This window comes from Chinchilla lanigera, unplaced genomic scaffold, assembly GCF_000276665.1.
Source record: "Chinchilla lanigera isolate Chin_1 unplaced genomic scaffold, ChiLan1.0 scaffold00092, whole genome shotgun sequence".
Lineage (NCBI taxonomy): Eukaryota > Metazoa > Chordata > Mammalia > Rodentia > Chinchillidae > Chinchilla > Chinchilla lanigera.
The window spans coordinates 950381-964808 of NW_004955493.1; the positions used below are offsets into that span (position 1 = coordinate 950381).

General features: G+C 54.9%; 1 protein-coding gene across 4 annotated transcripts in view; it reads left to right on the forward strand.

Moving 5' to 3' along the window:
• The window catches only part of Polr3e (polymerase (RNA) III (DNA directed) polypeptide E (80kD)), a 28934-nt gene extending 17000 nt beyond the window's left edge, over positions 1-11934 (forward strand). For all 4 annotated transcript variants that reach the window (XM_005405071.2, XM_013504853.1, XM_005405076.2 and 1 more), the window contains 8 exons: positions 2433-2514; positions 3669-3728; positions 3811-3968; positions 4429-4490; positions 5221-5744; positions 7897-7974; positions 10260-10385; positions 11162-11934. In XM_005405071.2, coding sequence (XP_005405128.1) covers positions 2433-2514; positions 3669-3728; positions 3811-3968; positions 4429-4490; positions 5221-5744; positions 7897-7974; positions 10260-10385; positions 11162-11218 — 1147 coding nt within the window. In that variant the 3' untranslated portion in view covers positions 11219-11934. The remainder of the gene's footprint in view (positions 1-2432; positions 2515-3668; positions 3729-3810; positions 3969-4428; positions 4491-5220; positions 5745-7896; positions 7975-10259; positions 10386-11161) is intronic.
• Positions 11935-14428: the final 2494 nt, after the last annotated feature.

The window sequence follows — 14428 nt, forward strand, 5'->3', positions numbered from 1 at the left end:
TAAATTTGCCAGAGTGCTCTCTTTCTTGTCCTGCCTACATTGCATTTTGTATTCATCTTTTGACCTTTTCTACTTGATTCTTTTTTATCCATTTTTCGCTACTTATTTGGAAGTTATTCTCTTGACATTTTTTGCGATTTTCTGCTTATATTCATGACTTACCATACCTTCATATTAATTGTTGCTTTTTACCCTCTTCAAAGAAAGTTCAAAATCTGAGAACCGTCTGTATCCTCCCAACTCCTGTGTTGCGGTATTTGTATACTTTAGTTCTCTATGTTTTAAGCCCTGTGGACATTATCGTATCCACTGAATGTTCTTCAGGTCTGCTTCCATAATTACCTTTTTATTGTGCTTATCATTCCTGTATCACCTGAGTTTCTGTTTGGAATAATTTCCATCTACCTGAAAAATACTGTAGTGTTCCCTTCGATGTGAATCTGTGGTGATAGATTTCCTTGTTTTTTGTTTATCCGGAAAGATTACTTCTTTGTGACAAGGGTCTTGCTATGTAGTTCAGGTTGGCTTTAAACTTAATATGTAGCCCAGGCTTGCCTTGAACTCAGGTCTACAGTCCTTCTGCCTCAGCCTCCCATGCTGGAATTTTAGGTGTGTGCCACCATATGTGGTACTTGGACACAGCAGAACCTTGGTAAATGCAGCATAGCTATGTGTCATGCACACTTGCATTATAATTTGTATTTATTTATTTATTTATTGTCTTTCTTGAGACAGGGTCTCAGTATGCAGTTCAGGCTGGCCTTGAGCTCACTTTGTAGCCCAGGCTGGTGTCGAACTCAAAGTGATCCTCCTGCCTCAGCCTCCCGAGTGCTGGGATTACAGGCGTGTGCCACCATGCCTGGCTTTGCATTATAATTTAAAATGGTGTAAGATTCACTTTTTAAGTGCTACAGTGTAAGGTAAATAACCTGACAAAATGTGAACAGCTCTGGATTTTTTAAAAAAGTAACTCATTGCAAAAGTCTGTTTCATGGTTGGCCAAGCAAATCTTAAAGTGTATTTATGCCAGTCCCACATGGTGGCGCCCTTGCACTGGTGAACAGATGGCTGGCTCTTTCCCAGATCACCCAGGTTTTCCTATGGAATGGCTGTGCAGTGACAGGGTGCTTGTTAAGTGGCGGCACGTACGTGCCTTTGTGCTTTGATGAAAGCCAAGAAGGGCTGTCCCGTCACACACCTGAGGGTCCCGCCCAGAGAGGCACAGAGACTTCTAGACATCTCACAGCAAGGCAGCCACGGGGCTGCGTTAGAACTGGGGCTTTGGCACTCGGCCTGCACTCCGGCCGCTGCTGCCTGTGCCCCTGGGAGTTGTGTGTATCCCTGGGGTTTGGAGGCAGGGACCCTGGGGCCTTGACTGCTCTGCCAGCCTCAGGTCTTCGGTAAGCCCTGCTGAGGCCCAGGCTGCCGTATACAAGCCTGTGGGGCACAGTCCTGCCCGTGTCCCCGTGAGGTAAAACGCACACCTCTGTGGAGCGAACGGGCCTCCGTTGCACGTTCTGTGCCGTCCGTGTCCTCAGAAGTGTGCGTATGCTGCACGCACAGATCCACACCGCGTGCCTGATTCGCCGACCACTTAGTGGTTGCCGGCTTTGTGTGCAGCCGAGACGCCAGCCTCAGTCCCTGCTGGAGCCCAGCCTTGCAGGGACGCCAGGCAGCGGTGGGCAGTGCTCCGTGCTCCGGGGCTCGGGGCTGTGCGGGGAGATGGCGTTAGGCCGTGCTGTGGAGACTCCTGTGCCTTGGTGCCCTGCTCGTGCCCCCTGGGCGTTCACCCTGAAGTCCTCTGGGCCGTGCGCGTTGGTCTCTTCCCTCCGAGGCTCATATTCCTCCTTGTCCCAGGACGTTTCCGTCTGGGGCCCAGGCTCTGACCTCTGACTTCAGCTCATCCTCCTGCCTGAGCAGGTGGCGAAGGCCTTGTGTCCGCTCTAGCACTGCTTTGTCTTGGTAGCACGCACCCACACGTGGGCCTGGGGTCTCCAGAGTGCCAGCCTCCTCACAGTCGCGTGCTTGTCTCTGAGCCGCTGACCCTGAGTGCGTCCTGCTGGTTTGTGAGGGGTGGCTTGAGGAGGGGCTGGGCTAGGAGGGAGAACTCGAAGTGGGGTGAAGGCTGCTGCTTTCCCGCGTGTGTCTTGATAGAGCCAGGTCTGAGGAGGGCTGCAGGGCTCGGAGCACGTACACCTGTCCTCATACTGGGGCCGGGTCTGGCCGAAGCGGCTCCCTGCTGTCACAGCAGACAAGGTGTCCTCTGAGAGGATGTGGGACCAGTGGGTTGGGAGCACGGTGGAGCTCGGTAGGGAAAGGTGTAGCCGGGGTCGGGCTCAGATCAAGGCCTGGGCTTCTCGTCGAGAGCTGGAAAGGAGGAAACGGGGCCAAGGACAAGGCGAGGACTGACCGCCACCCCCTTGCTTTGGCAGCGACATCCTGTACCCTAAGGACTCGTCCAGCCCGCACAGCGGCGTGCCTGCCGAGGTGCTCTGCAGGGGCCGCGACTTCGTTGTAAGTACCCTGGGCTTTGTGAGCTCCTGGGAGCCTGGCTGCACTGCAGTGCGGTGGGTGCGTGGGGGCCTCCCTGTGGGGCTCTGGAGTCTCGGCCGCACGAACCTCCGTCCTCCCCTCTGCACCAGCAGTGTGGTTCCTCTGGCTGGGCGATTTTTTAAGAGTCTTGCCTAGGTTGTTGATTTATACGGATCAGAATCTTGGCACAGACCAGCTGTGGTGCATATGTGGGCGGAGCGACACTGCTGGGGCAACAGCCCCACCTGACACTGCTTGTGGTCGGGACTGATGGTCCCCACTTCACCACAGTCCCACGTCCGTCGCTGCAGAGCTAGCGCAGCCCGCCTTCCCCATCGCCCTGCCCTGTCCACATCCAGAGCTTAATCCCGCCGCGCCCCCCTGAGCCCTTGCTGCTGGGGTCAGCACGGCCCCCTGGACCTCAGCGCCGGGCTGTGAGTGTGCTGGAGTGTGACCTCTTGGCGCTGCCCTCTGAGGTTTTTGACGGCTCCTGTGTAGCCATTGCCACGGGGCCCTTATCACGGTGGCTGAGCAGTATCTGTGTTCTCTTCCGAGTTGGATATGACCGCGCTTCTGGGCGGTGCCAGGGCCTGAGCAGGGTTCTCACCCCTGGGGATCAGAGTGCCTTCAGCCGCAGCTGCCCCTGCCTGCTCCCCGCTTCCCTAGTGACGCAGACGCTGTCAGACGGTGGTGCGTGTCTCACTCAGACATCCGCGGCACCTCCAGGATGTGACTGGGGCAGAGGGTGCCGACGCAGCACTGCAGGGCACTGAGCTTCTAGCAAGGGCAGTGCTGTGAACAGCCACTGTGGTGCAGTGCAGAGAGCCCAAGGCCCCCAGCTGCAGTGTTACCTCCCCGAAGCCTTGGGCGTGCTGGGGTGCAGTGGGGAACCAGGCGGGCAACGCCTCTGCCCCAGGGAGTGTGTTCTGGGGGTCGGTCTGGCTGTCCAGGCCAGAGGAGCAGAGCACCTTGCAGAAAGCGCAGTCGAAGCTGAAGTGACACGTGCGGAGCAGGGCCAGGAGCCAAGCCCCAGTCTGTCGGATGCCCGGCTGCAGAGCGACCCTCCATGCTGTCATGGAGGCCCGAGACCCGAGTCTCTGGAGCGCCCCTGGAACGTGCTGCTTTTTCTCCCTCAGATGTGGAAGTTCACCAAGAGTCGCTGGGTGGTGAGGAAAGAGGTGGCCGCAGTGACCAAAGTAAGTGGCGCTCCTGTGAGCTGAGCCCACGGGGAGGGGGCCGGGCCGGCCGGGCCTCAGCTTGCCCCTGCTGCCCCCGCAGCTCTGTGCCGAGGACGTGAAGGACTTTCTGGAGCACATGGCCCTCGTGAGGATCAACAAAGGCTGGGAGTTCATACTGCCTTACGACGGGGAGTTCATCAAGAAGCACCCGGATGTGGTCCAGAGGCAGCACTTGCTGTGGATGGGCATTCAGGCCAAGTATGAACTTGGGGGAGATGAGGGTTGTCTTCCTTACCAGGGGGCCCTTGTGCCCTGCGTCGAGGGCCAGGTGCTCGGGGTGAGCAAAGTGCTGTGCCGAGAAGGCGTGTGGGCCTGTGTGCACCGCTTCTGTCCCGCCAAGCGGACGTCCCTGGCCGGCCCCAAGCCTGGCACGGGGCAGTGCAGCCGCTCCCCTGGTGTCAGAGCAGAGTGTTCTGGGTGCTGGACAGGACGCCTGGGTCTAAAGGAGAGTAAGGGAGCCTGGATCAAGGAAGGGAGGAGGCTGGGCTCTGATCCCCACCGTGGCCGTGGTGCTGAGTGGACGAGGCGCCTGCAGGGGAGCGGGACCTGGCGAGGGTCTGAGCCTGTGCTGCCTCCGTGACAGAATGGCTTGTTTTTGTCGTGAGGCTGATGGTAGGAGACGTGGCTTAGAGTTAAAGGGGTTTATTCTTCTTTTCAGATTAGAGAAGGTCTATAACCTTGTAAAGGAAACCACGCCAAAGAAGCCAGATGGACAGTCAGGTATGTGGGCTGTGAGCTAGGCAGTCCTACCGCTTGGACCCTTGAGCCCCAGAAGGCCTGCTTTTCTAGAATGGGGCAGAGCCTGGGCCCAGCGCAAGGAATATGGCTCTTGCTGTTGACCCTTTTTTTTTTTTCCTTTCTTCCATATTGAGGATTGAACCTGAGGCCTCACACATGTTAGGCAAGCATTGAGCTCTGTCTCCGGCCTTTTTTTTTTTGAGATAACATCTCACTAAGTAGCCCAGGCTGGCCTCAGATTTGTGTTTTGTTTTGTTTGTTGTTTGGTTTTGTTTGTGGTTTTTTTCTGGTACCGGGAATTGAACTCATGACCTTGCACTTGCCAGACAGGCGCTGTGCCACTGAGCTAAATCCCCAGCCCCTGGCCTCAGACTTGCGATCCTCCTGCCTCAGCCTCTCAAGAAGCTGGGATTACACACTCGATGCCACGCCCGGCTCTCTTCACCCTTCCTGTGCCCCTCCTTCCGCACAGCCTCAGCACCTGAAGTCTGGTTCTGAGGCTGGTGTTCTCTGGGGTCAGTGGGCGGTGGGAGGAGAGGAGCTGCTGATGGAGCTCAGCAGTGACCGATTGCTGTGTGATTTGAGCCTGATTTCCTTTCAGCTGTCTCTTCTCTCGTTACTGGGGAGCCGTGTCCCCCTGAGCAAGGTTTCTGTCTTCAGGAGTTCACCTGCCCGGGTCCTGTGCCCTCCTGCATAATGCTGTCTCCCCCAGGGCCTGCTGGGCTGCTCTCGGGAGACCAGCGGATCCAAGCGGCCAAGACCAAGGCTCAGCAGAACCACGCCGTCCTGGAGCGGGAGCTGCAGCGGCAGAAGGAGCAGCTGCACACGTCCATGGTCCTGCCCGGTGTGCAGATCAAAGAGGAGCCTCTGAGCGAGGAGGGGGAGGATGAGGACGAGCAGGGAGCGGAGGAGGAGGAACCCATGGACACCTCACCCAGTGATGGGCTCAGCAACAGGCTGACCAATGGGCTGCCTGCCGGGCGGGCAGCAGGTGGGGACAGCTTCAGCGGGCACCCACCCCCAGGGTGTGCCAGCGCCCCCGCGGCCCGGGAGCTGAGAGCCTTTGTGGAGGCCACCTTTCAGAGCCAGTTCGTGCTCACCCTGAGTGAGCTCAAGCGCCTCTTCAACCAGCACGTGGCCAGCCTGCCCCGCGGCCACGTGCTCTTCAGCGGCATCTCGGACCACATGCTGCAGGACACGGTGCTGGCCGCCGGCTGCAAGCAGATACTGGTGCCTGTAAGTACAGCCTGTGCCCGCCGGGACAGCCCTTTGGGAAGGCAGAGCACCGTGGGGAGAAGTCTGCCCAAACCCTGCCTGCTCTGGGAAAGTCACTTGGGTAGGGCTGCGTGAGGGTGCGGGAGTCAGGGACGTGCTGGGCATGACTGCTGCTTCCCCGTGGTGTCCGTTTGTGGCTGTGGGCAGGTCAGCCTCAGAGAGGCTCTGTGTCCGTCGGAGGGGTTTGGTCTGGTCGTGGTGTTACAGGACCAGATGAGATCCTTGCAGGCCCTGACCTGCTGTCCGCTCTGCAGCAGGGTTAACCAGGTACTGTCCTGCACCCAACCACCTAGGAAGCAGCAGAGCTGGAGTTTGTGCCTCTGTGGACTGGCTCCATCCTGTCTCCTTCAGCTGAGAAGCGGGGAGCCCCTCCCTAGCCCTGGCGGCTCAGAAGCTGGCTGACCATACGGTGGTGTGGCGTCTGCACTTGCACCCCAGCTTTTGTGTCAGTGGGAGGGCTCCCTAGTGGGAGAAATGGAGGAGCAGAGTGTGTCAAGATGAGTGACTCACGGGCTGGGAATGTAGCTCAGCGGAATCTCGCCTGCCTGGCAAGCACGAGGTCCCAAGTTTGATTCACGGTACCAAAAAAAAAATTGGTGACTTAGCAGAAGTTGAAGGCACACTGGTTGGGGCCTAAGGAGGCAGCTGGGGTTGGTCTGTCCTCCCAGCCCTAGCAGTAGGTGGGGTAGGGTTGAGAAGGAGGCATGGACATGTCCATTACCAAGGTGGGGGACCTTGCCCGTGCAGTGTTTGAAGGCCAAGGCCTGCACCTGTGTGCGTGTGGAATAGAAGGAGGACGGGAGGCCCTGTGGATCTCAGGCTGGCTGGCTGCCTCGGGGCCCAGCCCTGCGGACAGAGGCCTTCTTGGCGATGTCTCCTTGGAGGGTCCTGGGGGTTGGGACCCCTGCGCACCCAGCAGGTGTGTGTGCTTCTCGGCAGGTTTACTGTTTTTGTGCTTAAGGCCTGGCAAGGGAAGGACGTCTGCCTGGTTTGAGGGCATCCTGGGCAGAGATGAGGGAGTGATGTGGACCGCTTGCAGAGGCCCCCTGACCCCTAGGACCTGCCCTGACCATGTTTCTCCCTCTTGGTGTACGGCTGGAGACACTGGCCCTCCGAGGGGCACTCTGCTGTGGTCTGACACAGTGGCCATATCTGTGTCCTCCTGCCCTGAGGTGCCAGCCCTCCGCTGTGTCGCAGAAGTGCCCCATTCCCCGCCACTCCTCAGGGATGTCCCAGCGTGTCCTTGCAGTCACTTCCCAGAAGGCTTTGCATTAGGTGTGGCTGAGGCCGTGCCAGCTCCCAGGGTCGGAATGAGCCGTGAGAGGCTGAGCTGGAAGGGAGAGGCTCGGATCCAGCCAGCTGTTTTTCATGCCAGGGAGCTGAGCTCTCAGGGCGATCAGGTACCCGCGCACAGGGTTAACTCCTAGTCCCGCCGCTTGTTAGCCGTGTGGCTGTGGCGGGGAACAGGCCTCTCGCGAGTACTTCACATAGGAGCGCGGTAACGCTTCGGAGCTGCCTGATCTCTGACGGTCGGATGAGATGGTGTAAAGCCCCACGTCAGGCCTTACCTGTCGTGACAATTAGTGTTGCTTGTGCTGTGAGACCAGGACTGGGATCCCCTGTGCCGGGGACCCCCTTCCTCTGTCCCTCTCTGCGGGTACCAGACCCACGCCACCCTTTCCATGGCTGACGCTGACCCTGCGGCGCGAGTGGCATGGGTGTCTTGGGAGCTGGCACGGCCTCAGCCACGCGCGTGCGGTCCTGGGAGATGGGAAGGAAGGAAGCCCGGGGTCTCCCTAAGGAGTGGCGGGGATGGGGCACTCCTGAGGTCAGCACCTTGGAGGAGGGGACACCGGGTGTAAAGCAGGGTGAGCTGAGGTGCCACTGAGGCCCAACTAGAACTCGGTTTTCTGTACCCCAAGTACCGCAGCGTCACGTGCACGGCACGGCCGCGCCCAGCTCTGGAGCCCCCGAGCCAGCGTGGCCGGGCTGGGATGGAGCAACGCCCTGCGCCCTCCCTGAGCTGCACTGGTGCCAGCGGGGGCGTGCAGGGGCACGGGGCGGGGGTGATGGTCATGTGGCAGGCGATCGACTCATATCTGCTTGTGGTCAGTTTCCCCGACAGACTGCTGCTTCCCCTAACGAGCAGAAGGTGTTTGCCCTCTGGGAGTCTGGAGACATGAGCGACCAGGTAAGGTGACCTTTGCTGCTGTTGGGGGGTGCGGTGCTCCTTGCAAGGTGAAGGCCTTTGAGAGCTGTGCACTGGAGCGCAGTCACGTGCTGTTCTGCTCTTGGCCAGTCCCTGGACGCCGTGGAGATTAGCTGGGCAGGCCAGTGGGCGGAGCCTGACCTGTGGTCCCTAAACTGCAGGCTGGGTCACAGTTGCCTTTGAAAAGGTAGATTCGCTGTGTGCACCTCAGAGCTGCCATTCCGCTCAGTTGTGGGGTGGTGACCTAGGTGTGTGAGGTTTCTACAGAGCTTCCTGGGGACTGTGGCATCCAGCTGAGCTTGGAAACCACAGAGAGCGCATTGCTCAGCAGCCTCTGGCAGCAGGAACTGGACGGACTCTATCTGGTTTCAGGCCCTGAATCTCTAGGTTAGAGAAACTGGTCGTTTTGTCTCTAGTCACACCTGGTGGAGGGGTCCTTGGTGTCCAGTGGACAGAAATGGGCATTAAGCAAGGGCTGCCCTCTGTATGGTGCAGAGCTGTAGGCCTTGAGGTTCGTGAACTGCCTAGCCTTTGAAGAGCAGGGTCCGATTGCTGTTATAGTATCACGCGACCCGAGAGGGGGAGCTTTCTCCCTCTCCTACTTAGGGCGCTGATGAGCAAGCTGACACAGGAGCGGGTGGGCGGCGTTTTGGTCCCTTGGCCTGTGCGGCGGGGAGATGCGGCTCAGCTTCCAGCGGGCCCCGCGGAGCCGGCCTTGCTGTTGGCCAGGACAGGTGGCCTTGGGCCTTGCTCCCCGAGATGCTCTGATAACGTGAAGGAGAAAAGTAGTAAGTGCGCGTTTAAAGAAGACAGAACGAGGCGTGCTGGCGCGTGCTTGTCGGTGGCCGGCACTCAGGAGCAGGACTGCGGGTTGGGTTGCACTTGGTAACTTAGCAAGACTGTCTCAGATTTTTGAAAAGGAGCTGGGATACAGCTCAGTGGTAGTGTGTTCTCGAGTGCCCCCCTGCCCCCAGTCAGATAAGACTAAATCTTACAGGGGCACTGATTCCAGCCCTGCCCAACTCATTCCTCAGGTGCGATCACTTACTACAGGGACGTAGCACGGAGAGTCAGCGCCATTCTGACGGGCAGATAACCTGTGCTGCTGTTGGAGGCGCGGCTGGCAGCTGCTCCTGGGCTTCCTGTGGTGGTGGTGGAGGAGGCTTAGTCCTCCGCTGTGTTGGGAGAAGGTGGAAAGGTAGAGAGAGCGCGGGACCGCTTTCCAGTTCAGCCGGTCGTTGCTGTTCGCAGTGTACTTGAAAGCCCCGGGCGGGTTCGAGGGAGCGCCGTGGCGCAGTGCCCTGCGTGGTGCACTTCTGTGTTAGCGCGTCCCGTTCTCACCGGTGGTGCCCTGAGCGCACGCGGGCAGGGACGCCTTTCTGGAGCGTGGTTCCCCGGGAGCTTCTGTCTTTCCCTCCTGCTTCTCCTTCCTTGCCAGTTTCTAGGCTTTCTCCTGGCTTTCTTTCAGCTCCTAAGGGGTCAGAGGAGTTGTCTTCATTCTTCCGTGTTTTCAAATGGCTCTCTTGTGCCCTCAAATACCATCATCTGGGACTAGAATTTTAAGGGACAAGTTATTTTCTCTCTGAGTAAAAGGTATTTTCCCCATTTTGCAGTTGTCAGAATCTTTTTGGTCTTTTAAAATCGACCCCTGTCCTTCTCTTTATCCAAAAGCGGAAGAGTTTTACATAATTCTGTATATTGGTGCAAATTCATCCTTACCTGAATTCAGTCAAAAACAGTTGGCGCTGATGATTCCCTCGTCTTTCTCTGCTTCTTTAGATTTATGTTGGGTATTGATCGCACTAGTTTCAGTCTTCTCTCGCTGGACGGTTTTTCTGTCCTCGTGATGCTCTCAGCGCTCCTTGGTAATGGTTACCTGGGGGCACAGTGGATCCTCCCGTGTGGCGGGTGTGGCGGTGTGTGTCAGGACTGTAACCGACTTTGACGCGCTCTCACCCCGCCGTGTGCCGGGCAGTTTCAGTTGTGGCTTCCTCCTTGCTCTGTCAGTTCACTCCCTTGGCCAAGCAGAAGTCGGTCCGGGTTGCTCGTCCTGAGCCCCTCTGTGGGCTCCTGAGAGCAGCACCTTCGCTGGGATCTGGAGAGAGGACAGATGAACCAAATTCGCTGATCTTTAACAGAAGTGCTGGGCAAGGATTTTATTGGAGCCTGCAGGGTGGGGTTAGGTCTAGGCTTTAGATTTCTCTCGTTTGGGAGTGTTTCATTTTTAGGGTACTATTTCCCATTTTAACATATTTTTGCTACTAAAGCATCGACAGGTTTTGTTTGAGATTTTTTCCAAAAATTACCGCGTACGCCGGAACATGATCCAGTCTCGTTTGACCCAAGAGTGTGGAGAAGATCTAAGCAAACAGGAGGTGGATAAAGTGCTAAAGGTACTGTGTCCGTTGTGTGCACAGCCATACGCGAAGGCTGTGCGTCTCGGTTCTGGGTGTCAGCTTATAAACGAGGGTGAAAACAAAGGAGGAGGATGCCCGCTGTGAGGACAGGATTCCGGTCTGTGCTTTCTGCCAGATACGTACACGGCCAATAAAGCCAGCCTCCTTAGGGCCCTGCCGGCCGCTCTGACGGTCACAGCTAGCAGTGAGTAGCACTGGGCCTCCTGGGTCCCCTTCCTCATCCTCCAAAGGACAGGCGGAGGTTAGAACCCTGGCTGCGCTTACGTGGATCTTGCAGTGTCCTCGTGAGTGTTGTATAGCACCTTAACCTTGCACCAGTGGATGACTTCAGAAGAGCTACTTTTTTTAAACTTTAAATTTGAAAAAGAATACTAGGTCAGATGTATGAAGGTAGTTAAGTAGATTACCTGAACGCCTCTCTGAAGCGTTATTGAAGTACAAATAACACTGGCAGAAACATTGTAATTCCTTATATTTTGACCTACTAAACCTTCAAGGCTGTATGTACAAGTGATACGCATCTTTGTTTTGGCCAACTTAGTAGTCCTTATTTTGTAAATACCCTCAAGGAAAGGGTGGCCCATGGGCCAAAACATGGGCCAAGAGAAATGTACTTACCACAGCTGCGCCATCAAGCAGTTCCTGATTATACTCCGTCCGTTAATCGTAGATTGAATTTTGAAATTTTGGGCAGAAGGCAGTAGCTGCCTTTTCTGCTAACAGCTGCCTATGATGCGTTTCTCTGTTTCCAGGACTGCTGTGTGAGCTATGGTGGAATGTGGTACCTTAAAGGGACAGTACAGTCTTGACGACAGTAGCAGACCACTAACCCAGCGAGCCTGAACCCAAGGAAAGGATGGCACAGCCAGAAGTCTTGAGTCTTGCCTTGCTTGAGAAGACGCAGAGCAAGAGGAACTGCACAGCTCAGGGCCTGTGGCACTGCGTGGTCCCGGGGAGAGGGGGTCCTGCACAGCTGGTGGCAGCCTCAGCTGTGTGAGGTCGCTCCTGGGGAGACCAGCCGGACCTTCTTCGCAGTACAGTTTGAAATTCCCGGTGTATTTTGCTTATTAATTGGTTTCATTCTCATAATAAAGAGTATACTGATGTGGGCAGGATGATGAAAATCACGGTTTAATATTTTCCTTTTTAAACTTAATGCCAACAAAGTCAAAGTTATGTTTACAAGATGAGTAAAACCTCAAGGCTTTTAATACTTAAAATGCCTAAAAGCCAATATTTAGTCTTAGATTATCTGTTTGCTAAGACTTCTGCCAATTTCATTAAACCAGACTGAATCGTTTTACTGTTGGTCTCTGGCCGCTGTCCAACAGCCTACTTTATGTAGCAGTCTCAGCTGTTTACATGAACCATAGCAAAAAATTAGAGTCAAATCCATCTACTCTTGATTTGCATAAAGATGCAAATGAAACCAGGTAAGTAGAGAACATTGTATAAGTGAGGTTATCGAACTTTGATGTACAAAATTTATATTTTATGTATTTTTAAAATAAATGCTAACACTGACCTGGCAACCTGGTGCTGTTGTGTTCAAGGGTGGCAGGCAGGCAGCACAGCACTGTGGAAGCGTTAGGTGCGCTACGGCGTCAAAATGTAAGTTTGAAAAAGTTTTGCGTTCTTTTTGTACCGAGTCTTCAACATCTGGCACTTTATACTGAACAGCACTCCTAGATTGGACCCGCTGTACTGTGTGCTCAGCTGGCCGGGGTGAGCATGCTGCCTGGCGTAGCGCTAGACAGTGGCGGAAAAAATGCAAGCTGATTGGGTGGGATGTGAGTTCTGCTTCATAGTCTTCGCCATGGTCTGTTGTACGGTGCAGCCATGACTGTGTGAAGGTTTAAATGATGGTCTGTGCTGTCATACCCCCCCCCCCCGGAAATATCAGACATTTTAGCCATAAGTCATTAAGCCATTGGTTGGGATGTATTTGCCAAATAAATACTTGGTAACATAGTTGTATATTATGGTCTTGGTTCTAATCATGAACATGCACGGGCCTGAAAAGAGTAAATAAGGGCCAAAATTGATTTGGAGGATGTCCTGGCTGTTACGTATTAATAGTGTTGCTGTCTTCCTGTGAGAGGAAGAGCCCCTCAGTGGGAAGGCGCAGAAACTGTATTTGTGCTGCCTACCATGTAGCGACTTACTGGGCTCGGTGCCCAGCCTTAAATACTGAAAATTAATAGAGAAAAAGAAACGGGTGGAGACACTGAATTCAATTAGCTAAGCAAACTTACATAGGAAAAAAATACTGTTCAAAAAAAACCTAAGGTTGGGAATGTAGCTCAGTGGCACAAGTGCCTGCCTGGCAAGCACGAGGTCGTGAGTTCAATTCCTGGTACCAAAAAAAAAAGAAGAAAAATCCTAATGGTGCCAGGTATGGTGGTGCACGCCTGTGATCCCAGCACTCGGGAGGCTGAGGCGGGAGGATCGTTTTGAGTTCGAGACCAGCCTGGGCTACAAAGTGAGCTCAAGGCCAGCCTGAGCTGCATAGCGAGACCCTGTCTCACAAAGACAAAAAAACCCACAAAAAAACATAACACAAAGATTGAAAGGCATTTGGGCTCTCAAGATGACAAGTGACTTTTTGGCACTCACCCCTTCTCCCCAGCCTCAGTTTGAACAACTGTCATGACCAAATGCAAAAATAACTTCATAAGAGCTAAGGAAACCTACAGCAGTGGGTGTAGACAGATTGAAGAGGGTAGTGAGGGCAGTTTCATGTTACCCACACCAGCCTTCCCCGGTCCCACGAGGTGCAGCAGTGAGGGTAATATCCTCGTGGGGGAGACAGGGAAGCAAGCACGAAACTTGGCCTTGGATACCAAAAGTGGACCTGCCCCGTGCACTTAGTATCCGAGCCACCCCCCGCTGGGCCGGTCTCCGGTGTGTACTGGCCCTTACAGACTCGTTCAGGCCTCCCGAGGCCAGGCCATCGCAGGGGGGTGGGCTGCCCCCCAGCCCTGGGCTCCGGGCCCGCTCCAGTGCCGGAATGGGACCTCAGGCACCAAGAACGAATTTCACCCTTGTCCAGAGTTACGACTCCATCCTGCGGGTCTATGCCCGACAGCCCCATGGCAAAACAGACCGAGGTCTAGGCCTGTCTTGGTACGTGCTAGCACTGCAGGCCACCAAGGATGGAGGCTTCAAAACTGCCCCTAGAGAGCCTGGTTCCAAGCCAGCAACCACACAGCAGTCTCCAGGCCAGCCTGTAAGGCCATGTTTGAAGCCTGCCTCACCCCGTAGCCTACCCTTGGGATCCAATTCCACGCGAACAGATGCAGTCAACTGGTCCACCCCAGAGGATACAGGGCCAGCTCCTTAGACCTCAGCACGAGGCCCATCTGCCTACTGGCCTGACCCAGGTCAGCTGCCTGACTCCAGCAGGCCTCCTTCTGAGCCAGATCAGATGGCTTTCTCAGAATTTCTGGTAAGGAGCCTTCCCAAAGTCAGTCGGAAAAGACGAAGAAGATCCTATTTCTTACATGTGCAGGCAGCAGTGCACAGCCGTGGGGGTTAAGAATAGAGAAATACTACATTTCCAGAGGAATAGAGTTAAGCACCAAAACAGGTTTATTAATTACCAAATTCAAACTGCAAACTCCAAAAAATTAAGGTAAACAAGATCAGAGAAACTATAAGCAAAAAGAAATTTTCTGAAAATATTCTGAAGCTGAAAAGTTTTCACCAATAAACAAAAAAATTTTTTATATATATCAACAGTAGAAATCAAGCAGAAAATCTTGAAGATTATTTGAAAACAGTCCAAAGAGGAAAAGCAAAGAGCTCATAGAATTTATGGGACAAGCAAATATTCAGGTTACAGGAGTTCATGAAAGACACCAGTGAGGAGCTAGGCACGGTGGTACAAACCTGTTAATTCCAGCACCTGGGGGGCTGAGGCAGGAAGACAGTGGGGCCAACCTGGTTGCGTAGTGAGACCCTGTATCAGAACAAGGAGCCGGGTGTGGTGGTGCACACCTGTAATCCCAGCACTCGGG